This window comes from Acartia tonsa, chromosome 7 (assembly GCF_053477335.1).
Source record: "Acartia tonsa isolate MP-2025a chromosome 7, ASM5347733v1, whole genome shotgun sequence".
In the NCBI taxonomy this organism is placed as follows: domain Eukaryota; kingdom Metazoa; phylum Arthropoda; class Copepoda; order Calanoida; family Acartiidae; genus Acartia; species Acartia tonsa.
Genome location: NC_137266.1, coordinates 45,829,140 through 45,854,285, shown reverse-complemented (window position 1 = coordinate 45,854,285; position 25,146 = coordinate 45,829,140). Strand labels below are relative to the sequence as shown.

The 25,146-nt window shown below is 37.6% G+C and overlaps 2 protein-coding genes across 2 annotated transcripts in view; both read right to left on the bottom strand.

Annotated features, from left to right (window-relative positions):
- Nucleotides 1-6,154, bottom strand: part of LOC145324342 (potassium voltage-gated channel protein Shab-like) — a 69,949-nt gene extending 63,795 nt beyond the window's left edge. The window contains exons 1-3 of the mRNA XM_080166953.1: nt 6,046-6,154; nt 5,648-5,664; nt 3,586-3,701 (exon numbers count right to left, since the gene is read on the bottom strand). Coding sequence (XP_080023079.1) covers nt 3,586-3,701; nt 5,648-5,664; nt 6,046-6,124 — 212 coding nt within the window. The 5' untranslated portion in view covers nt 6,125-6,154. The remainder of the gene's footprint in view (nt 1-3,585; nt 3,702-5,647; nt 5,665-6,045) is intronic.
- A 92-nt stretch (nt 6,155-6,246) lies between these two features.
- LOC145324341 (uncharacterized) lies at nt 6,247-24,604 on the bottom strand. The gene is made up of 8 exons (XM_080166952.1): nt 24,545-24,604; nt 24,183-24,258; nt 11,289-11,357; nt 11,016-11,081; nt 10,387-10,468; nt 8,004-8,080; nt 7,681-7,741; nt 6,247-6,585 (listed from the first exon to the last, which is right to left on the bottom strand). The coding sequence occupies exons 2-8, from the start codon at nt 24,195-24,197 to the stop codon at nt 6,491-6,493; spliced, it is 465 nt and encodes a 154-aa protein (XP_080023078.1). The 5' UTR covers nt 24,198-24,258; nt 24,545-24,604; the 3' UTR covers nt 6,247-6,490.
- Nucleotides 24,605-25,146: the final 542 nt, after the last annotated feature.

Genomic DNA, 25,146 nt, shown 5'->3' with positions numbered 1-25,146 from the left:
TCAAATTTTTTTTGAATCAGAACTATGGCTTCATGATGCTCCCAGGAAAGGCATTGCTGATTAGAATCAGGAACTTTTGACCGTTTCAAAAAATCTCTTTCCTAGCCTGAGAAATTCTAAAAAATCTCTACAAATTAGACGATTCTCAATAAAACTTTAAAAACTTTTTTAGTGATTTCTAAGGCTAGGAACTAGATATTTTGAAACGGACAAAAGTTTCTGATTCAGCTCCTCAAGGCCTTTCCAGGGAGCACCATGAAGCCATAGTTCTGATTCAAAAAAATTTTGAATGTCGTCTTTGCATATTAATAAGTATTGAAATATATTTTATAGTGGTCGCGTTCTAAAACTCAATTTTTTTAAAATTCTTTTTCGGTCAGAAATGTTTTTATTTAAGGTTAATTTTATCTGTTGCATATCCTCTCTTTGTCTAATTCCGATATGAACCCGCCCTAATATACATAGCATTTCCTATTTCTATAAATTTTGTCCTTGGGTGAGGGGGGTCGGAACTGTCCTTTAAGATCTTTGGCTTCGAATAAACAAATCTACTTCTACTAGAATTTCCACATCATAACGTACACAGTTCAAAAAAGTTTTCATATTTTACATTTATTGACGTACAAACGTACATACAATAAAAAAACGCCAAATCATAGAGTAGCTGCCCAATCCAATATGGATAGAAGGACAGAAAATGACTTGAGTTATTGCATGTTTTATTGATGAGTAAAATGAGTTTCTATTTGAAGGAAGGACGGACATATATTTTATCCTATTAGAAATAGATAAAAAGCCATTTGGATGTGCACACAAAACAGATAAAAATGCACAAACTGTAAAAAGAGGATTTTTTTCCCTTTACTACTATTTTTATTTTCTTTATAATGATATCTGTAGAATACGACAATTCCACACTATTTGAAAACATAGTTTTGTTTAAAATCTATAAAAAGTATTATGCAGTCTTCCTCAAAGTGTCTAGTCGAGCTTAGAAACCCCAAATTTTGAAATTTTGAATTTGATTAAAGTCCCCCAACAGATTATGACGTCATGCAATAAAATAACCAATGAGATTCCAGCATAAATTTTACCATTGGTCAATTACACATCTCATTGGCTATTCTATCGCATGACGTCATAATCTGTTTAGTAACTTTAATGACCTTCAATTTGATTATTTGTTTATCCCTTATGGTTGTGTATTGGGTGACCTCAGAGGCTATTGAATCACAGGTAGAGGCCCTAAAGGGTTAGATACCACTGCATGTTGAAGTATAATTTTAAGTCTTTTTCATGAATTAATAACGCGCGTTTGTCTTCTTGTTTTTAGATGTTTTCATCTTTAAAATGATGTTCACTTATCTTATGAGGAAAAAAATAATAGAACAAATATTTAACTTTTTGAAACTTTTTTGCAGTTTTACTCAATATACTGTCGATGTTAGTGTCACTTTTTGGACCATTGAAAGGGCAATAAAAGGAATAACGCTTTCAAAAGACTAGGGATGGCAAACTGTTTAGAGACAAAGTCTTCAGTCAATTTTCTTTGAAATTTACTTTATTGTTAAGATTTCTATATCTAAGTAAGTACCCTATTATCCTCATAAGAATAGCTTAAAACCTGCCTTAACTTGAATGTTTCTTTTCAATGCATAGCTAAATTGACAAAACTTCCTTGAGTTCTAAACTAACAAAATAAGCATCGACCTTGATATCCTTTGCTTAATAAATGGATGAAAATGTAATAAATCTATTAATGTTCAAAGATATTACTACTCTAACTAATTATTATTTTGACTCATCTAACATAAAAGCTGAAAGTCATACTTAATTGCGGCAATTGATATGCAATTATTTGGATGTTGCACTATAATAAAGTGATACTCCCAGCTGGCTAACATAACGATACCCTCTACTCACCTCCTTTACTCCATACCCTCCTACTAGATGAAAAACCTAACCAATAAATGAGGTTCATGTTAGCAATTTGAATTGAGGAAATATTGTCCCCTGTTAATATATAAACGTATTATATATCAATTGTTGCGACTTTGTTTTGTCGGATTATCAACCCCCCCACCTTAATTACTCCTAAAAAAAGTCGGCGTTATCCTCTCAGAAATTTTCTCAAATTTTCAATATTGAAAAAAAAATTTCTAAGAGGATAATACCAAAAAGTCAATTGTTTTCATTGTCAAAATGTTGATTCCTTTATCTGAGTAGAATTGGAAACGTTGTCCTATGCGACAAAAGAAAATCTCAATTAAATTAAATTTATTGATTGTTAAATTATCCTATAAACTAAAGTAGTTGGATGTTTATGTGTCCCTTAACTGAAACTAGAAAAAATTTTTTTAACTTTAACTACTTCTTAAGACATGTCTCAATACTTTTGAATTATTAACAGCGCCTATGGCCACAATTTACTGATTTGTATTGTAGTTACTTTAAAATCGTAATTTCTTAAAGTCTTTCATATTATTAGGATGACCATATTATCTAACACAATAATGATGTATTTTTTCCTGATTTTCGTTTCTTTATTTAGTAACAATCTCTAAAATTATTTAATTTCGGTAACTACAATGAAATCTGAATTGGTTCGTTCAAACTAGAAGTGTTCATACTTTCTACTGATAATTAAAACCTGTAATTTTGTTATCGTCATTTGAGAAACACATCAATTATCATCTATTGTCATATTCTTTACCCTTTAGAACCATGGTCTCTATTACTGGTCCTGGCATTTTAAAAAGTCAAATCACTCATAAAAAAAACAATAGTTATGTTGTGATTTTTGATTATGTAAAGTCATCAGTTTGTTGAAAAAACAGTATAGAAATACTTGCCAAGTTTCTCTTATTAAAATTATCATGGACACAGAGATAGATAAATTGAATATATATCATAACACCCACACAGGGAGTATTTGATAGTCTTAAATTGATGAATTTCAATTGTTCAATAATTTTCAAAAGTCTACCCATCATTTTTAATTATACAGTTTTAGGAGTCTAACTACAATTAAAAAGGGGAGAGTTAAAAACATTTGTTTTGCAAAAAAAAACTTTGATACTATTTTTTGTCTTGGATTTTACGTTTTTACTTATTACTCAATTTCTTAAACAATACTCTTAAGGAAAAATATATACAACAATTTTGAGTTAAGAAACATTGTTGGCAGGATGGATGAGGCTTTAAAAAAGAAATATACAGACAGTAATACAGCATAGAAAGAAAGGTTAAATACAGATAGAAAGAAAAAAAGTATGTAAAATTAGTTTTAAACCCCAGCAGTGCTCTTTACATTCTCTTTTTATTGGTTTACTTAAACTAGCCTAAAAATAAGAGAAAAATATATTGGCGCTTTCACATATGAGACACCTTGAGAGACACTTATAACCCGGTTCCCTTTTATAATTTGTTTTTTTTTATATCTTTAAGTTAGGTTAGGTAAGGTTATATTGGGTACTAGTAAGCTCTGCAGGGTTAGGGATTGGCATAGAACCCCCCCCCCCCCCATTTTTATTTTTTAGTGGAAGAGGGGAAGGATTAAGGTGATTAAAGAAATAAAATACTTACTTTTTTCCTCCAACATTGAGTAGAACCGGTCCCTTGAGACACTTGTTAGCAATTATGAGGAAGGGGGAGGGGGTCAGCGTCATCTTCACCTCCTCTCCAGTCTGGTCCAAACAGTTCTAGACAGATATTGAGTTAGATATATCCTGTAGTATAAAGTAGTAGATCTTTTTGTTTAAAGCTTTATATTTATACTAGCGGCAAAGCCCCTAGCCACTAGGGGCTTTTCCCCAAGAGGTGATAAAAACTTTTTTTTGGCAAAATACGTAAAAGGACCAAGAAAATCACCTACAAAAAAAAATGGTGGGGGATTTTTTGTTTTTTAGGGGGGTTTGGGGGTGTCCCACACCCCAAATTATTGCCTAAAACCACCACAGGACCAGTAGGTATATTCCCTGAAGATTAGAATCCGATCGGTTCAGTGGTTACCGAGATCTTAAGGGACAGACGGACGGACGGACAGACAGACAGACGGACAGACAGACAGACGGACAGACAGACAGAAGGACAGACAGACAAACATCATTCTACTTTGTATTATAGATAATACATTTGTGAATTTATTTAATCTCTGAAAATTTCAGTCGTCTGTCTTGAACAGGAGTCGAGAAAATTACAAAAACTTAAAAATCTAGAAATCAATATAGCACCCCAATTAACAGAAGGATGGATAAAACAAAGTATAGATTAGATGAGCATATGCCTTAAGAATATTCACTAAAAATTTCAACTGAAAATCACGTTTCCCCTATAGCGTTACGGACTGATGGACAGACAAAGTGAACTATAGAGTAGCTACGCTTCTAAAAATAGTTTTTTTTGAAGGAACAAATGTGATAAAGTTAAAATTTTGCGTATAAAAAGGGAATTAGATAAATTATAATTTAAGAATTAAAAAGGCACTCCTCATAACTATTAGTGTAAATTGAATTGAACAATTAACAAGGAAGCCAACTTTTGCCAAAGCGAAGCAATTTTGGCAAACTATATAGAGAAGCAGCATTATATTGTTAAATATGTTAAAACTATTTTGATTACAGAGTTGCAACGTGTTCAGAGATTATGGGGCTCAGTAATTTTTGTCATAAATTCACTTGTCATAAATACACTTGTCATAAATATATTTGTCATAAAAGTACACTTGTCATAAAAAAAAGTGTCACAAAGGTACGTTAGTCATAAAAGAATTTGTCATAAAAACATTTGTCATAAAGGTATGTTTGTCATATGTTTGACAAGCGTACCTTTATGACAAATATACCTTTATGACAAACGTACCTTTATGAAAAATGTTTTTATGACAAACATACCTTTATGACAAATGTTTTTATGACAAGTTTACCTTTTATGATAAACGTACCTTTATGACAAATATTTTTATGACAAGTTTACCTTTATGACATATGTAATTATGACAAATATATTTATGACAAGTGAATTTATGACAAAAATTACTGAGCCAATTATTGTCAATCATTACAAGAATTTTTACTCGATTCAAAACTTACAAAACCTCTTATAAAGAAAAGTCTCGGTTTTAAGGATGATTCCTCTGTTACTGAGTTTTTACAGTAATTTTATGTCTGTTTAAGACTGTAACAGTGCTGTCATAGTACTAAGATTTGTGGACTTTAAACCCAAATGAAATTAGAGTTAATTCATTGCTCATTTTGACCGATTTTATCATAAAGGGAGGAGAAAATGTTGATCAAGTTGATCTACATCATTCTGTTCTCCCAATTTTATTTTACAAAATTGGCAAAAGGAAGAATTGAGAAAATAAAAAATAGGGCAGAAAAATGTGTTACTGAATAGGTTTAAGTAAAAATTATACGAAGGGCAATTACGTCAAAAAGTATCACAGCTTATGACACTTTAACTAATGTTTGGAAAGTATGCTTGATATATTGTTCGAAAGTTGTCTTAAGTAGGTGTATTGATAATTTTATAAGTCTAGATTCATATATTCATATATTATTCTTGTATCACATTTAGAAGTACGGACAAATCCTAATTATAAAGTAGCTATAACACATAATTGTACTTTACATTAAACAAAACTTACCTTTGCTAATTGGCTTGCTAAAAGAATAAAAAACAATATTAAATGATTTTTAAAAGAAAGTTTAGTTTACATCATAAAAATGTTTTTAAAAAAGTTTTTTAAATGCAATCTGGAAAAAAAGATAGCAATATCTTTGCTTTTTGTACAACAAACTAAATAAATAATTAAATCCAAATAAAGTACAGAATGTGGGTCTGGGGGCCTTTTCTCCCCCCTGTTAAACTTAAGGTGAATGGATACACCCCCCTAGGTGTAAACCCCTAATGCCCAAATTGAAAAGGTTATATATACCCTGATACATATAAAATTTTTTATAGGGTTAAGCAAATTGACTCCTCCTTCTAACAGAAAAATAACAAAAAAAACAGATTAAACAGAAAACTATAAAAATATCATACCTGAAATTCTGGAGATTTCAGTGAGGTCCTGTTGCCCATCCGGCTGTGAGTTGGGACCGAACGGGGCACTGTTCAACATATTTTAGTTATGATATATCAATAATGTAACCTTTGTCTTCAGGTGCTTAATTAGGTTGTCCATGGCTACTGTTCATATACAGTCAATGATACTGAGGGGGTATATTGTCTGCTTGGAAAAGCAATTACTAACGGACAACTAGCACTTTGATTGCACGACCTTAGTCTAAGGTCCCTCCGTACAAGGTAAATTTTATTATTTAAGCATTCTATTTCCATTTCAAGCACCTTGTAAATTTTGATCGTCGCTGTTATTTGATAGGTCGAACCCAACAGCTTCCAAAAAGTTCAGTCAATGAGTATGAGTACTCTTTAAGAGTTCAAAATTAGAATGTTATTGAGAAAACTTTTTTTAGCCCTGTGAAAGTTATGCTAAAATATGTAATTGCCTGTAACCAATATGCGAAAAACTTTCTCGATCTCGACATTTGGGTCGAAAATTCCGGATTCCATCGTAACTACCTAAATTTAAAATAACAAATGTACTTGGATCAAAGGTTTCTTAAGAAAATAAACGATAAATGGACATCTATATTACAAAGTAGATCGATGTTTGTTTGTCTGTCTGTCTGTTTGTAGCGAAGGATCTCGCTAACCGCTGAACCGATCGGATTCTCCTTTACAGGGTAGCTTCTCATAGGTCCCGGAAAGGTTTATAACTATTTTCTTGGGGGGGGGGGGGGGGGTTGGACACCACAAACCCCCCCAAAAAATGAAAAATACCCCCCCCCCCAAAAAAAAAAAAATTTCTTTTTAAAACTAAAATTAAAATAGTTGGGTCGACTACCCCCCCCCCAAAAAAAAAGACATTTTTTTCCATTTTTCTTTTAAATCTAAAATACGAAAAATTGGTTTGATCAACCCTCTTGGGGCACAGCCCCTAGAGGCTAGGGGCGAAGCTGCTAGTAAAATATATAAAACAGATAAAAATTGCTTTCTAGGATTGCTTAGTCAATAAATTGATGTATAATAAACTAAACATACACTTTTATAGACTAACATGAGTTATGGAAAAGTTTGAAAACTGCTTGCTTGTAACACCAAATCAATAAGTAGTTAGAAGTTATTTAGCAAATTAATGTATAAGCTTGAACGTCCCTGTTATAAACTACTAATTCAGTTTAGTTTGCAATTTGGAACCCAGTAAAAGTGTCTGACTATGACGTCAGAAAAAATTAATAATTAACCAATGAGAGACCGCTATATATTTTACCATTGGTCAATTACAGTGAATACTGGCTTCTCATTGGTCTATTGTTTTTTTTTCTGACGTCATAGTTCGACATTTTTACGAGGTTCTGCAATTTGTTCTATTTGCAGGAACCTGGTGTTTATAGTTCTGAAGCTATCAGCTGATCTTGAAGACCCAATGTGGAGTCGGGACAGGGTCTTCAAGGGTGGTTCGTTGTTACATATATCTTACTTTAATATTTAGCCTTACAACAAGGAAACGGGATAATAAAACTTTAAAGACCAGTAACCTTTACTGTCCCATGTACCATCACTCTTAAAGCTATAGGGTAGATTCACAGGAAATGGATTGTTGGAATTTTTTACCTTTGTTTACATTATTATTTGTTCTGTTAAGTTCTGGATTTGATTTGCAGGAATCATCATACTAGATAAACACAAATTAATAGCCTAATCCTAAAACCAGTTGATGGACCCTTACTCTCAAGCTATCAAAACTTAGAAAACGCCATACTTATCATAAAAAATGGACTTAGAAATAACGGTTGCTAAATAAAAGAATTAAAAAACAAGAATGACTTTGACAGCTCTTTAGTCGAAAAAAAAGCCCATAAGTCCTTTTTCCTTCGTATCGACGTAAAATTGTATTCCAAAGCATAGGTATTAATTTTTATCTGGCTTTTTCTTACCTGGAATGATTCTGCTGATCTAGAGATTAAATGTTTTCCTTCATCCTCCAGTACCAAACTCTTGGACTCAAATTTATCTAAAGACAAAACTACAATCAAAAGCAAATTATATCAAAAATTATTTTGTTCTTAAGATTTATTACAAAGCTTCTTTTTGTCTGTTTGTTTTTTATCACCGATGGTTATTGTTTTAGCTACTATCAGTAAAGCTTTTTTTTATTTCTAGTCATTTTGACTTTTTTTAGTTCCTGATATTTCAATTAACCCCAAGACTAATACTCAGACAAGGATGACAACATCCATAAGTAGCAAATCACTAAAAATTCACGGCAAGTCAAACATACAAAATGAATTATATGGGATATCCATTATATGTTCAGTTGATAAATGTGCTATATTTTTTAGAAATCACGAAACCTTTCTGATATATTAATAAAAATATTTTAAAGTCTTTTTTATGCATGACCGACAGACTGACGGACAAAGCAAATTATACACTTAAAGCTCATTGATGCAGGGTATCTTCACCAAAAATTTAACCCGTCTATATTTAATGGCAGACGAGAAAATCGCACTTTCCCATAGCGTTACGAACGGACTGACCGACAAAGTGAATTATAGACTAGCTTCGCTACTAAAATCATTCTTCATCCCCTTTAAATGAAATGAATAATTGAAGGAAGCTTATTCCATTAAGAGTCTTTAGGAACAGCCGCTAGTTATGAAAGTAGTATCAAGAAGAATTACGTATTTTTAATCCTGTAATATTACCAAACAAAATGCAAAATAAGTCAGCATGGGTTGTAAAAGAATAATATGCACTTTTTATTCCACTTTTCTTGTTGGGGGGTTAATATGATATAGCCAGAATGCCCCCTTGCATCTTAAAAACTAGAAGAAAAAAGGCAAATATACAACATTTATTTAGACAGACACACATGCATACTACTTCTGATGCAGATAGATATTCAATAACTGCAAAGGACGACTAGAAATATTTTACAGTATGGCTTCGATAACGATTAATATCCGCTGGATTAGAACCAGTTTTCAGCCATACTGAAAAGTCATGTATCGTATTAAGACTATTTGTACGAATAATAAAATTAAAACTAGTTTTGCTATCCACGAGGGTAAGAAGATTTTAATCTTTCATCTTGATATCTTAATAATATTTTAATAATATTAGCGTCCAAGATATGCCAAAAGTGAAATAACAAACATATATACTTACACTCAAACACAGCTATAAAAATTCTTTTGGGGGGACATTTGGGGGGACCAAACAAAAGACGAGAAATAAAAATAAATGGAATTGGTAAAATGTAAGCCTTTTTTTAATAAAGCTTAAAAATGCAATAGAGCAGCTGCACTCATGTAAAAAGCAAAACTTCCTCCTAATCGTATGAAAGCATACTTTTGTTCTCATCATGGCTGTGTAAAATAATCTTCCCGGGATAAGGGAGATACAGAGTGTTTTTAGATATATTTACAAAAACTAGAGTTTATGAAGATTCTAACGGTATGTACAACATTTCTACTATTACCACAAGCCGCACAGTTTAAATTTCAAAATTAATACATTTTTTGCACACCCTTCAAATATGCCATTATCCATTAATGTTCCAAAATCAGGCACTTAAGAAATACTTTTGTTCCTAAGAAAAACCTTTAATATTTCACAGTCTATAAACAATTTTCATCTCCCCCTTCACCTCCTTCCTTCTAACTTGGACCAAGTCTTTATTATTCTTTTTTCAACCTTTAACTGTTTTACAAAGTTGTTTATTTGTCATTGTAGCTCTACTCTTTAAGATGAAAGCGCAGGAAAGTGCCAAGTGTGGCGTCATAAAAATACATCTAAACCCATCTCTTTTTTTAGGGGTTTCTATTCACACTTCTCCTCTCATTCCTTCTTTTAGACATATTTTTACAAAGTCATGCATGACACTTTACAGCACTTTTTTAAAATGTTTCAACTATTTTATTTTATTTTTCCTATTCTCTATTCCTGAAAGAGCAAGTCTCTAAAAACATTAACTCTAGCAAACAAACAAATCCTTTAGATTAAAAACAAAGCAAGAAAAACATTTCTCTAAACATAAAATTGTCATTTTATTTTTTTCCAAGGAAGTATTCTTTGTCTTATATATGGTATATGGATGTGCTTCTACAATTACATGTAAAGCTTCTAGAAATCAACTTTTAGCAGATCTTAGCAATAACAACAACCGTTATTTGAAGTCCTAAATTTGCATGGCGATGTATTTCGCCAAGGTAAATAACAATGACATCCATCTTGAATTGTAGCGGTAGGTATATTTATTTATATTGTTTGTTATGATACAGTTGGGATTGAGATTTGAACCCATTACAGACTTACTTTCATTTTCTATCATTTGTTTGATGCTGGTCAGTTCTTGAGATATTCCACTTAGCAAGGTGAACATTTCACCAACACGAGCCTAAATATTTTTTCCTTTTGTATAAAATAGTAAGCTCTTTTTGTCTGTAGCTCTCGTAAGTGCATAAACCATATGGTTCTCCTTTAAAGTGAAGCTTCCTATAGATCCTGAGATGGTTTTAGGGTATCTGATTTTTATAAATATATCTTAGTATGGTTTTGGGCTATTTTTCTGCCGTTCCATAGCCCTTCGAATATGGAGGCCCTTGATGCTATATACAGCTTGCTGTATATAATAGAACAGGAAAGTTTTTCACCCTATTCCGGGGAACTCTTGAAAATTGTTATTTTTGTGGGTTAATTATATACCCCACCTCCTCCTTAAGTCCCTAAAACCATTAGAGACATATAAAGTAAAGGTTTAAAGTTAAAAATTGAGGCAAATACTCTTCCATTCACCCACCTACAGTTAGTGTTATATAATTTTGTTTCCAAATAACAGAAAATTTAATATATTCTAGAAAATATCTATAGTGAACTGTTTTTTGAGATCTTAAATATTGACCATAGCCAAGATTATTATCAAATAGCTAATATATTATTTTTACCGGTAATTCATTAATTCCAATATTGTTGATTTTAAGTTGCACTGTAGTATCAAGATTCTTACCAACCTAAAAACAAAACAATCCTTATGATACATGAAGAATATTTTTAATGCTTTTCATATTTTTTTGTATTGCAGTTATTTTATTTGACTGAATAACCATCCATTTCCTATTTGAGAATTTTGTAACTTACAAATATATTACATTCATACCAGTGTTTAGTGTGGTTTTAGGCTATTTTCTGTATGATGATGATTTAAAGTAAATGTGGACCTGATCAGTATGATTGGTGAAACTGTTCATCTTGATATGATTATTCATGGCATCCATGGATTCTTTCTCCTAAAAAAGAACAAGTATTTGTAATAATAATATATTGATATGATTATTCATGGCATCCATGGAGTCTTTCTCCTGAAATATAACAAGTATTTGTAAAACCAATCATATTAACATTATTTTTCTCCCCCAAAAATAACAAGTATTTATAAAACTAATCATATTGATATGATTATTCATGGCATCTATGGATTATTTCTAATAAAGAATAACAAGTAATTGTAAAAATAATCACATTGTATGATTGTTAGTCTAGGTTGGTGGTTGTCCTGGTAGGTTTTTTCCCTGTATTAAATCTATGTCAATAGAGTAATTCAAGTATTGTATCAAGGTTATTTATCAGACAAGGATAACAACATCCATATCAGCAAAGCTTAACAAACAGCTTAAGAGATGAAAAAAGGTAAACAATATAAAGTAGGAGGATGTAGGTCTTTCCGGTTGAAGCTTAGGATCTTGTTGGACTAATTGTGATCTCTGAAGGTTCTAGGCAAGGTGGGTGGAAAAACATCACCTCCTCAAAATTACACCAAGCAAGCTATAAACTAACAGTTTATACCAACAATCAAAATGGTTCAAAAAAAAATAATGAAACCTATATGAGATTTTTAGCTGTTGTTTGGAGGCAACACATAGTAGAATTTACGACCTTTATATTTACCCCCCAAATATTATTTTAGATTTATTTAGCTTGTTAGCTATACCTTATTCTTGATAACAAAATCATTTGTCACACACAGGCTTGCTCACACAGTCAGCAATATCAAGAGAATAATATTAGTGTGTAAAAATGCTTCCCCATTCTACAACTTTGTACAATATCTTCCCTGTGAGTAATTGACTGGCGCTTTTGTTAGTAAAAAATCAGCAAAACGTGCCAAATCATGGGAAGGAGATAATTCTATTAAAAATTTATATAATCGATGGAACATCTAAATGAACAAAAGTTTCTTTATTATAAAACAATTTATGATCAGAACTTTACTAATGTTAGAAAATGATTATACTTGCCCTAAAATTAGTGTAATAAATTTGTTTAACTAATTTTTTTATTGACTCTATCATAAAAATGAACGGACAGATGTTAGTTACGGAGAATCACCGCCCCTTACAATTATAAGTAAACTATTTGGAAGAAGCCTCAGATAGCCTATACAAGAAGGGATACGCCAATATATCTTATTTAAGCGAATTACTGAGGCTAAGGCAACCACCATATATAGTTTGCATCTTTGTATATTGCACTATGTTGATCCAATATTCAAACTAATAACCTTCCTGCGACAACAAGCGGATATGCCAAGTGTTACGCTACCAGTCGAGGGTTTCAAACGCTTTGCTAAGGTCAAGGTGACTTAAATCATCTCAGTAAAAAATACACTTTTTACAGAAATCAAACGATTCTTCTTAATAACCGATTGTTAATACAATAATATATATTAATATAATGTTTTTAATCTATTTTTTTATATGATTACCCTTATGTTTAAGAAAATAAGTCGCTATTCCTGTGTGACTGTGTAATAAATTCTGCAATTTGTAGATCATGAATTCTTCCTTTCAAAAACTTTCCCCTATATTTATGTTCTTTATACTTTTCTATAGTAATAGACCGTTCGTTTGACTGTATATACTTATAGTTTGGTTTATTATGTACAGTTGTCCATGGATACGGAAGTTTAAATATTATAGGATTAAAATATATGTAATATAAATATTGATCCTAATAGACTTGAAAACGGGTAAACAAACAAACCATGTATTGAAAAGTTTTTCCAAAATTAAGGTCCTATAACAACTAGATTATATTTAGAAAGCGTAGCAACTCTAAACCATCTGATTTTAGAAATACTGAATACTAGTACAATGTTAAAAGCGAAGCTTCTCTTTAATCAAGTCCTTAAAGGTAAATATGTCCTCAAACAGTATTTAAGAAGTTTTGATATCTACATAGATATAAACTAAAACACTATCTAACCACTAACTTAGTATTAACTAGCGGCGTCGCCCCTAGAGGCCTCTAAGGGCACTTGAGGAGGGGGGATTGAATCTCAAAACCCAATTTTTTAGATTTAGTTTTTAAATTTTATTTAGTTTTAAAAAATTAGAACTTTTTTCTAGGAGCGATTTCTCTTGGAAGGGTGGTGGTACCCTCCCCCAATATAGTTATACATCTTTCTGGGACCTATGAGAAGCTACCCTGCTAAGCGGTTAGCGAGATTCTTTGGTACAAACAGACAGACAGACATCGTTTCACTTTGTATTATAGAAAGATAACAAGCAGAAATAGTAAGATTTTATTTAAGATCTTTTTATCCCAAAGCATATGCTTCCTCACTAAAAATTACACAATAATATTACTTAGTATTTTATTGTTTATTAGAAGTCTCTATTATGAGAGCATTATTTACTTTATGATTGATTCATATAATCAAGATGAAAAATATCCAAAGATTTATTAATAACATTATTTTTCTTGATTGCGCATTAGGTTTTAATGTTATTTACAAAACTGTAGACTTTTTAGGAATGTCTCCCCTATAGAGATTAACTGTACCCTGTACCGATCTTAAAGTACTTTGTTTAATAATACATTCTATCCCATTTAAGATATTATATTGGACATACAGACAATCATCCTATCCTTTTAGCAAATAGGTTGAGGGTGAGAAAATTTAACAAATAAACAATATACAATATTAAATTAATTTTTTAAAACCAAAATATGTTTTTATTTTAGTTCTACAAAGATTTGAATTATAGAGTATCTGCACTTTTAACAAGCTATGATCGAGATATCAGTGTTAACAAAAATGCATTGCAAATATTACTATCTTACAAAATAACTAAAAAAAACTAGTTTAAAGGTGTTTTTATGTGATAATATAGTTATCTAGCTTTTAAGGAAGGCCCTCTATAGCATATTTGTTATTTTAACATAGGTTCGCTTAACAGGGGTTGAAATTAGATGAAATAACAATGGATATAGAATGTGCGTTGATACTATGACAGGGGGGAAATTGTCGTCTATTTAGGTTGCCAACATGGACATCATTTATTGGTTATTTCGTTCATCCGATAAGAGGGAAGAGGTTGGGGTAAAGGGGGTGGATGTAAGTGATTGTTATTTTAGCGAGCTACAAGTTTCACTTTATTAGAGTTCATGATTATCTGGTGTAATAATAAATCCATAGAGATAACTGAAACTATGGTATCTATGTTATTTTTTCTTTTTGCTGCGCTACCTATGGACATTATTGTCCTTGCAGAACAGTTATTGTACATAAACACTATATAAAAAATTTGCAAAGTATGAAACATACTCTGGAAATGACCTAATCTGCGCAAATTAGTTCCTAGAAATAATGCAAAATATTGCAAAATTTCTTACATGGATTTTTTTGTCAGGCTTCATTATGAATTGATTTTTTAATAACTTTTAATTGCTTTTGATGCATGTTTTTTTTCTTTTATTCTCACAAACATAAATACAAAATACAGATAAACAAAAAGACAGTCAATAGCGTGTATCTGTATATTGTCTGTGTGTTTTTCAGTCCTATTATCTATATGTTTTTCTGTATGTTTGTCTGTATGCCTGTCTGTCTGTTTGTTTGTCTGTTGGTCTGTATGTTTGGCTGTAAATTTATTTGTCTGTTAGTCTGTATGTCTGTCTGTATGTTTATAAGTATTTTATTATGTATTTTTGTTTGTCTTTCTACTTTTTTCTGTCTGTTTGTCTATTCTCATATTTTAAAATTACAATTTCATTTTCTACCATTTTTTATATAACATTGTTCCTATATTCTGTCTTATATAAAGTAGCTTGTTTCTTTCAGTTTTAAAGAATATCTAAAATTAGACATTTTGTCTAAATATATCTTACTATAAAACTGAGATCGTAAAATTCTGGACTTTTCAGAACCCGTATGCTGTAGTAATGGATATAGGATATATGTGGATATTATAACATTGGTAAAATAGTCGTCAATTTTAGTTGCAGAATTTCTCGAGCATTTTGTTCATCCATAAGGATTGGGGATGCGGATGGGTGGGGAGCATCGTTATTTTAGCCAGCTTTATTAGGGTACATGCTAATCTGGTGTAAGATCCAATTAATAATAAATGTATTGTTATAGAACATATACATCCACAAAAGGATTGAATTATTAATTAAATACTGACCTATTCTCATAGATAAAGATACAGGTAAATACAATTTGTTACAACGATTTCTGGACTCTAGTGTCATAAAATGTGCTGTTAGTAGCATTACAGTAGCTGGACAAAGTGACTCAAAAATCAGCCATGTGACGTCATAAAAGTGAGGGAGATGAGCGGAGAAGTGGGAAAGAAAAACCCTCAAAAGATATGGATATTCCCTATTTTTTAAACACTTGTCCCGCTACTCTAAAACGTTCCAGATATCTACTTACAAAAATAGGTCTTGTGGTCTTATGATAATGGATATATGTGGTTATTATTCCAAGGGAAAAATATTGTCAACATAGGTTGCAAAGATGGACATCACTAATTGGTCAGTTCGTCCATCCAGTAGAAGGGGAGGGGATGGGGTAAAAGGGGTAGATTGAGGTGATCGTTATTTTAGCCAGCTACAATTTTCTCTTTAATATAGTACTTGATAATAATCTATCCATTTTAATGCTGTATATGAAGTTATTTTTTGTGTGAATATTTACTATTCCCTGTTTCCCTGTTAATTTTAATCTAAATGTTCTTTGTTATAAGGTTCCCCGCGGGGCTGTTCATTTAATTAAAAGGAGGCATAACACAATACGAGATCTCTAGATGTAATATTCTAAATTTATGGATTAATTTATGTATGTATGTACAATTATAATGTATATACACCTCTCATATGTTCAATAAATTATACAAGCTAAAGTAGAAGGATGTGTGTTTATCCAGTCAAAATAGGGTTTAAATGTTGACTGTATGTTTTTGAAAAGTATAATTATTAATTATGATATAATTTTAGTCTATTCCTCTTAATAATACACAAACGGCTGCGCTCTAGCATCTAGCTGCTTTGTATTTGAAGGAGTAAGGAAAGTAGAAAAATAGCCTAAAGACAAGCTTAAATTTAAGAATTAATTAGCCTCAAACCACCCAGGATCCTATTAGAAGTTTTCATTAAATGGAGATCTGGATCATGGAAAGAAAACGAAGTTGCAAGTTTCATCGTATTTTCACAGTAGCTTTCCTCTTATTTCTAGCATATTTTCTAACCCTGCGGAGCAATTGTGGTATTCGGCAACCGTGAGCCATGCCTATGGCACCCCTGACCGGGGTTCGGGGAAGGGCCAACGGCCCTCCCCCGAGTCCTGGGGAAGGGGTCTGTCGACCCCCTCCCTATGCCTAAAATTAATGATTGAATCTGCCAAGTTTTATTATGGTTAACTGTATTGTTAATTCCCCCCACCCTTTCCAGGGATGGGGGATCATTATTGCCCAAACTGACTATTGTATATGTATTATAATGCTTTTATGTTATGATTATTTATTCCTATCTGTGTAGTTATTGTTTGTTGTATATAGCTTTAGTACTCTTTAGACCTGCAATAAAGTGACAACTGAAATAGATGTTGATTATTATTTGGTGAATGCTAGAGAAGCGTAGCTTCTCTATAGTAAGGTGTCCACGTCTGTCACACTGCCGTAATCTAATTGAACTCCGGTGTCTGCCATTTATCCTCGGCGGATACCACAACTTTTGGTGACAGCTGTGTGAGATTACGGCAAACCACAAGAGTAGAGCAGACGCGCAGCTGAGGCTAAGGTACTCCCAGCAGTGAAACTGGCAAAACTGACACAAGCAACCTGAATTACCCACCCTGGATAGCAAGGTCTAACTCTGCATCCGGCAGTTGTGGAAGTGAAACAGCGAAACTTGACGAAGAACCGCGAGAAGCGCCGACATCTAACGGAGAATTGAGCGCTCAAAGGGCTGAAACAGGCCTGCGGACCGGCTGAAACAAGCCAAATAAGTGTAAACGGCTGAAAATAGGCCAATTTTACTGCAAGAGATAGCAGGATCCGAACCAGTGGCGCTAGCAGGACGGGACATTCCCTGCCGCCATCAGCCGGATTTGGATCAGCGGCGCTAGCAGGACGGGACATTCCCTGCCGCCGATAGGCTGAAACACGCCACATAGCTGCGAGCTGCGAGCCAACATACGAGTGTAGTGCACCAAAGCAGAGAAAACTACGTCAACTCCAAGTATCCTGAGAGGCTACAACGCAGCCACCCATCTAGAAAAACAGATATTATATCACATTGCAGGGATTACCACCCTGGTGTGATGGCTAAACAATAGATTTATGAGCAAAGATTGGCAAACAATTTGTTGTGTTGTGATAAAACTAAAAATAGAACAGGCTTGGATTTATTGTGTATTGTGATAACAACTAAAAATAGAACAGGGTTGGTAAACAAATCTGTTATGTAATTGTGATAAGGACAAAAATAGAAGCTAGATGTAATATAACAAATGCCCTGATTCACAATCTAATCACCTCAAGCCTACAGCACAACAACAATACACCCCTTATCTCAGAGGAAAGGGAGGGGCCCACTCTCCACTGAAGGAAATACAATCAAGGTGACATAACAGATAAGCCTAGGATTAAGGAGAAAGGGCACCATTACTTCATCACACAGTTACCTCAAACCCACAGCACTCCCCCCTTCCTCACAGGGGGAACGGACGGATTTACCCCCGTCCCCTCACGCGCTTCCCCCCTCCTACCCACACTAGACTAAGTCCGCCCACGGTGTGGAGCTAGTGGCCGGGAACACAGAGCGCCATTTACGGGTAGCGCAACGGAGTGCGGAAATATCATAAAATTCAACGGACAAAGCGGACCAATGAGAGAGCGAGTTGAGGGATAAGTGCGCGTTTTACCTGTGTGCGCGGATTTGACGGCGCGTAAGCGCGTTGCAAGGACAGGAGATTTCACACACACACACACACACCGGAGCGGAGCTACTCCATAGCATCTAACAGAGTTATTTTTAGAAAATAAAGAATTACAACTAGTGATAAGTACAGCTAAGTTATATCTTTGTAACTAAACTACCAACCTAGTGATAAAAACAGTGTTGGCTGTTAGGCTAGAAAGCCTCAAGTGACAAACCATTTATCCTATTGCTTTATAACTTTGTGTCCCGCCGTTGAACCGTTGACACGATGGAACAGCCGCAAGCGCCAGGAGGCGACCAAGCCCCAGGATGGCTCCAGGATGACCCTCAGCCGGCTCCAGCCGAGTACCGCAAGCTGATGCTGAGTAACCTGCCGGAATATAGAGGACCGCCCAAGCAATCCTGGAGTTCACATATCCGCAGACTCAAGATGTCATGGGCGGCTTACCGCGTGCCACCCCATGACTCCCTCAACCGCCGCAATGCCCTTTTACTGTCATTGGTAGGGCAAGCGGCGGAAATGGCTTCTCATCTGTTTGGCGAGGCAGGCCAAGCCTTGACCTACGAACAGGTCAAGGCCGAGTGTGAAATGTTATTTCGTCCTGCTTTTGAATCCCAAACGCTTAAACAAGCGTTTAGGGATTACAAGCAACACTCGACAGAACCTATACAAGCATACATATCAACCAAGTGTGCCTTGTATAGGGACGCCTACAGCCATGAGGATCTCGAGTTGTTGGTGGACGAATTAAATCGTGGCATTCGTAACGCTAATGTGAAACGCGAGATGATGAGTCATGAGATCATGAGTGTACCTGAGTACACTCGTAGAGCCATGTTCACCGTCACCATGATTACCAAGCAGCTGAAGGAGGGTGTGTGCCTAGTGGACTCTACCGACGGGCTCACTGGATCGGCCAGCATCCAGTTGCCCCAATATGACGAGTCGGAGCCAATGGAGATTGGCGCCTTGGCTCCGGGTCTCCACCAGATGGGGAAGGTCGCTCCAGATGACAAGGTTCCAGGTCGCTGTTTCCGCTGCCAGGGGAGAGGCCACCGAGCTCGAGACTGCCCGACGCCTATGGAAGTTAGCCTAGAGGAGAGACGCACCCAGCCACGCCGTGACCGTTCTGCCAAGTGCGAGCGTTGCCACTATGCCGGTCACACGGCGGCCGAGTGCAGAGCTGACTGGGACCAGGTAGCCAGCCGCAGGCGCACCGCCGACAAGGGTGCCCCTCCAGGAAAGCCCAGCAGAGTGGCCCATATGGAAGGGAGCGCGCCCCCAGCACCACCGCAGCAAGCAGCCGCCCCCAAGGCTGTGGACCGAGCCGACGGGATGCCGCAGTTTGGGACCGTTCCAGCTAGGATCAACGTACTGGGCGGCGCGGCTGAACCCAACCGGGTTGGCCTGGGCTTCAGTCTCAACCACCTGGGGCCGGAGTTGGTGCAACCCTACAACATCGCCGAGCCAGAAGTTCTGAGGCCCCAGCCTTTTAGCCTCAACATGATGGAGCCTGCTCGACCGAGCCTACCCAGCAAGAGTGGAGGGGCGCTACCCAGCGTCACTGAGACGGTGTACGGGGAGGCCCTGGCGGTCGCTGAACGAGAGAGGCAGGAGGCGCTAGCCAGCGCATCAACATCGATGTATGGGGCGCCACCCAGCGCCGCCACCTGTGATGACTGGGGGGTGCTATCCAGCGCCTCCCACCTGGTGCCTGGGGCGACAACCGTCGCCGCCACCGAGATACCTGGATCCTGGAACGAGCCAGCCTCCAACCTGGTGCCTGGGGCGACAACCGTCGCCGCCACCGAGAGACCTGGATCCTGGAACGAGCCAGCAGTCCCAGAGGAAGGGGTGACACCCGTCACCCCCAGCCAGCCAGCGCCACCAGCCTGCAGGGAGAGCCCAACTACATGCCATCCAGCGCCCCCTGCCATCCGAAGGAACCCAGCTGCCCAGCACTCCCAGTCGAGCCAGGATAAGTTAAATTTGACAAATGTGTTGTATCCAAACCATTGTAAAACCCCAGCCTTGCCTGTGCCCCCTGCACCAGAGGGTGGGGAGATTGAAATTTGGGGATATAAGGACTTGCCTGTGCCACATGCACCTGAGTTCCTAGGGCAGGGGAGGGACGTGAGTCAGGGCGAGCCTGTGCCACACGCACTTCAGCCCCATGCCACTGGGCATGCCATGGACAAGGGAAGGGACCACTTGGGGCTAGGGGAGCCGACACCCAGGCAAGCGCCAGTCGCCTGCCAGTCTGTCATTGGGGAGGGTATCGGGGTGCCCCGGCCACACACAGATAACGCTCAATGGAAATTTGTATCTAGCCAGGAGCAGCCCAGCCGTGTCCAGCCCAGGGAAGCAGCCATGACCCGAGCCGAAGATCCCCAGCCGCGTGTGCGAGGTAGATGGCTGCCTGGAAGCTTCTCACACTGGTGGATGGTCCTGTGGGGACTACTGCTGGCAGCCGTGTGGCCTACAACCAGCTACGTCCTGGTGGGATGGGACTGTGCCAACCCCACCCACGTCACAGCCTACAATAAAGAAAACATGTGCAACACGGAACCTCTACACCAGGAGGTGCCCCTGGGCCATGAAGTACACGTCCTGCAGCAAGTCAAGGTGAGGGAAACAACAGGATACAGTTGTCAGCTCACTGTGTCCCAGTGGACATTCAGGTGTGGGGTATGGGGTCACCTCAAGGTGACCTCGGTCCCCACCCTCATGAGGCCAACCAAGATCGATCCAGAAACGTGCCGAGACCTGGCCAGGAACCGAGTCTACACGCTGCCAGGCAAGACCCAGCCACTGACGTTCCAGCTGAACCATCCCCTGTTCTTCACCCTCGATATGGTGGGCGCCCTCGTCAACAGCCCCGAGGGGGTGGGTTGTGAAGGGGAGGACGTCCACTTCGAGGGCCAGCTGTACCGCAATGAATTAGTGCTCCAGGAGCGACGGCTGCTGGTCAAGGAAGAGACCTACATAGTAGAGGATGGACGGGTGGAGTCCCAACCTGACCTTGGAATGTCCCCATTCAGAGCTGTCTTGCATCACTGGGGAAGCAACCTACGTGTGGGACCACCTGGGGAGAGATTGCCCCTTGAGGCTGATCCGCAGCCTCCAGCCTAGCCTAGTGATGGATGCGTTCCTGGTTGACCATCAGGCCCAGTTTTTCATCAACATGACCAACCCCACCTCAATAGTGAACTGCGACTTTGAGGCCCATGCCACCAACCACCCAGCATTGTTCGTGGCAGCTGACCCAGCCGCGGCAGCGCTGCCCAGAGTATCGGCCAGGGATGTTGATGTCCCCCTGCAGGCCCAGATACATGCAGGTTATATTGGATTTACTCTGGAGACACGCATGAAAAGCACAGCAGCAGAAGAAGTAGTGGCCAACTGCTGGAAGCTCCAGCAACTAGACCCGGCCCACCCGGTGCGTGTCCAGGGGAGCACGTTCTCAGTGCTGAGGGGAGATGTCCTGCTCCAGCTTACCTGCCAACGCAACAAATATGTTGTCCGTGAACACAAGGAGTGTTGGGACAAAGTGCCAGTAGAGCCCACAGGGTTTGTAGACGCCGTGACACGAGTGTATAGCGGCCACGCCACCAAGATTCCCTGCTCCTCCACATACCCCCTGACTGTGCACGCGGAGGAAGGCTGGATAGAGTTAACCCCCGCTCCTAAGAAGAGGCCACCCCCGCTGGATACGCCTAAGCAGCTGCTGACAGAACCCTTGGATGACTTCAGTTCAGGGGGCTTGTATTCGCAGGCTGAGTTGAACGACTGGCAGCAACTGCTGGCGTTCCCAGCATATAAAAGCGCCATGCTGACCGGCCTGTCCTATGGCTCATGCGTTCAGCAAGGTAGCTGTTCGGCCACAGGTGACCATGGGATAGTGTCCTACAACATCGACCGACTGGCGGAGGAAGGAGAGGCCGCCCTGGATGTCTGGGCTGGGTTCAGACAAGCTATTCACGAGTGGGGAGATGGCGCAGCCATACTGTGCTTGCTGTTGTTAATCCTCAAACTGCTGGGGGATCTGACCATCATTTCTCTGACAGCAGCACAAGGAGGTGTACGGGCAGCCATGAATGCGATGTCACAAGTGTTCCTGTATCATCCAACTTTGTACAGGAAGGCCTTGGCCAGAGCCCGGCTCACCCATGCCAAGTCCCGGGACTTTTCAGTAGACTGGGATGCCATTCCCATCAGCCGGGAAGCAGCCGAGGAAATGGTGTCCATGCAATCAGCCGATAGCGGGCATGACCGCCCAGGCAGGCCAGGACCGCCCTCTGGAAGACCCCGCGGCCCCTCGGGAGGTCAGGCTGCCGCCCAGACGGTCAACTTGGCGGCCAGTGCCCCAGCCGCTGCCAACAACAACCAGAATGCCCCACTGCTGACTGTCCCAGCAACAATTGTGCCACCCGCCAACCTGACACCTGCCGGCGCTGAACTACGTGTCCAACCGAAGCCAGCCTCTGCCTTCTATCCCACGTTGGGAGCCCATCAACCCTGAGAAACACTCACCACTAGGATTCCATTGAATCATTATCATTTGTATATATCTTAGCCCTAAGGAGCGGACCGAAGGCCTCAACCACTGTTGGAAGTCTGGTAGGGAAACCCTCTCCCAGCCTTCCGAGGGGAGAGTTGTGGTATTCGGCAACCGTGAGCCATGCCTATGGCACCCCTGACCAGGGTTCAGGGAAGGGCCAACTGCCCTCCCCCGAGTCCTGGGGAAGGGGTCTGTCGACCCCCTCCCTATGCCTAAAATTAATGATTGAATCTGCCAAGTTTTATTATGGTTAACTGTATTGTTAATTCCCCCAACCCTTTCCAGGGATGGGGGATCAATATTGCCCAAACTGACTATTGTATATGTATTATAATGCTTTTATGTTATGATTATTTATTCCTATCTGTGTAGTTATTGTTTGTTGTATATAGCTTTAGTACTCTTTAGACCTGCAATAAAGTGACAACTGAAATAGATGTTGATTATTATTTGGTGAATGCTAGAGAAGCGTAGCTTCTCTATAGTAAGGTGTCCACGTCTGTCACACTGCCGTAATCTAATTGAACTCCGGTGTCTGCCATTTATCCTCGGCGGATACCACACAATCATTAACATTTACTTAACCTAACCTAAAATAACAGTTCAAAAGCTACTGTGAAAATACGATGAAACCCGCAACTTTGTTTTCTTTCCATGACCCGGAGATCTTAATCAGTTCAGTAGTTATCGAAATCTTAAGCTACAGAAAAAAAATCCTTAATATAATTTGATAAAAATCCTTTTTGACAATATATTGAGGTATTATTGGATTTTTAGCTACTTTACATGTAAAAAAAAAGGGTTTTGCTTTTGTAGGAAGCTTAACTTTGATGGTTTACGCTATTTAGCAATGGGAATTTGCTACAAATTAGCTTTATTACATTTGTTTAGCTTGGCATTTGTAAATTTTACTATCCTTGTTTCAGTACACTGATGATTTGAAAACAGATCTATAGTAAAGATGTATATACATATAACTACCTCCCTTCCTTTTTCAATGGCCTTACTCGTCTGCTACCAAATTATTTCCTACTACTTGGCTGAGTTACACACCTCACCATTGGTTAATTTTCAATGACCCAATTAAAGTGGGAACAAGGACAGTTCGATGAGGAGATATAATCATTTAACCCTTTCCCTCTTTAGTGTTTTACTTTAATGATTTGAATGAAACTTTCAGTGAAGCTATTTTACAATAGGGGTTTTACATTATCTCATAAAGTGTAAATCTCTAGAGGTTAGAGGTGAAAGTAGCCTTGTGGAACTAGAAGCTTTTATGATAAGCTTGATCCTTGTTTTGATAAATGAACATTGTTTACTTACCGTTGAGATACTCATGTTGAATCAGTTTATAGCTGTACGACTTTGGTTCAGTTCATCCTTTTTCTTGAGAACAACTCTAAACAAAATAAAATTGTTAGACATTAGATTTTTAACAAAATAAACTATATTGATAGATATCGCATATTTTTGTAATAATCTTAAATTAAGTCATATTGAATTAGTAATAAGAATTTGAGAAATCTTTACTGGACTGAACACAATTTTGTCTTGCTCACCTACATGAAACAAGGTATAAAATATAACCAACAAGCGAAATAAATCTAAGATATTTGAAACAATGATTTTTCTGTTGTTGATAAATTCATTATAATGCTGCACTTGTCATGAATTAACCTGTTTACCTTAACGTAGGAGAAAAGCATTTTGATCACTTCAAGAAAATGTTTATAATAAATATTTCTGAAATTAAAGATTTATAAAGTATTGATAAAGCAAACATAGGAAATATTGCCATGCTTATAACACCGTGCTACCAGTAGAATGTTTCAGTCAATCCAAAAAAGGCTAAAAAAAATTTGTCAACACAACAGATATATAGTATAGATGTATATAGAGACAACTACCTCCCTTCCTTTTTCAAAGACCTCTTTTGTCTGCTTCTAAATTATTTTCTGCTACTTAGCTGTGTTAATATAAGCGACACAATTGGTTGATTTTCAAGGTTGCACAAGGTTGTTACAATGGGGAAATACAGTTATTTAACCCTTTCTCCCTCTAGTGTTTTACTCTATTGTCAACACAGGTAAGGAGAAGGCATGCAAATCAGTGGCGTGCACATGGTTTTGGAAGGAGTTGCTCGCACCCATAAAGTTTGACATCCCATTGAAACCAAAATCAGAGAGGTGTAATTTTATCAACAAGGGGATGGATACAACCCCTTCTGCACGCTAATGATTTATAAACTTATCTCTTATTCTTTGGCTTAAAAACTTAAAAATTTAAA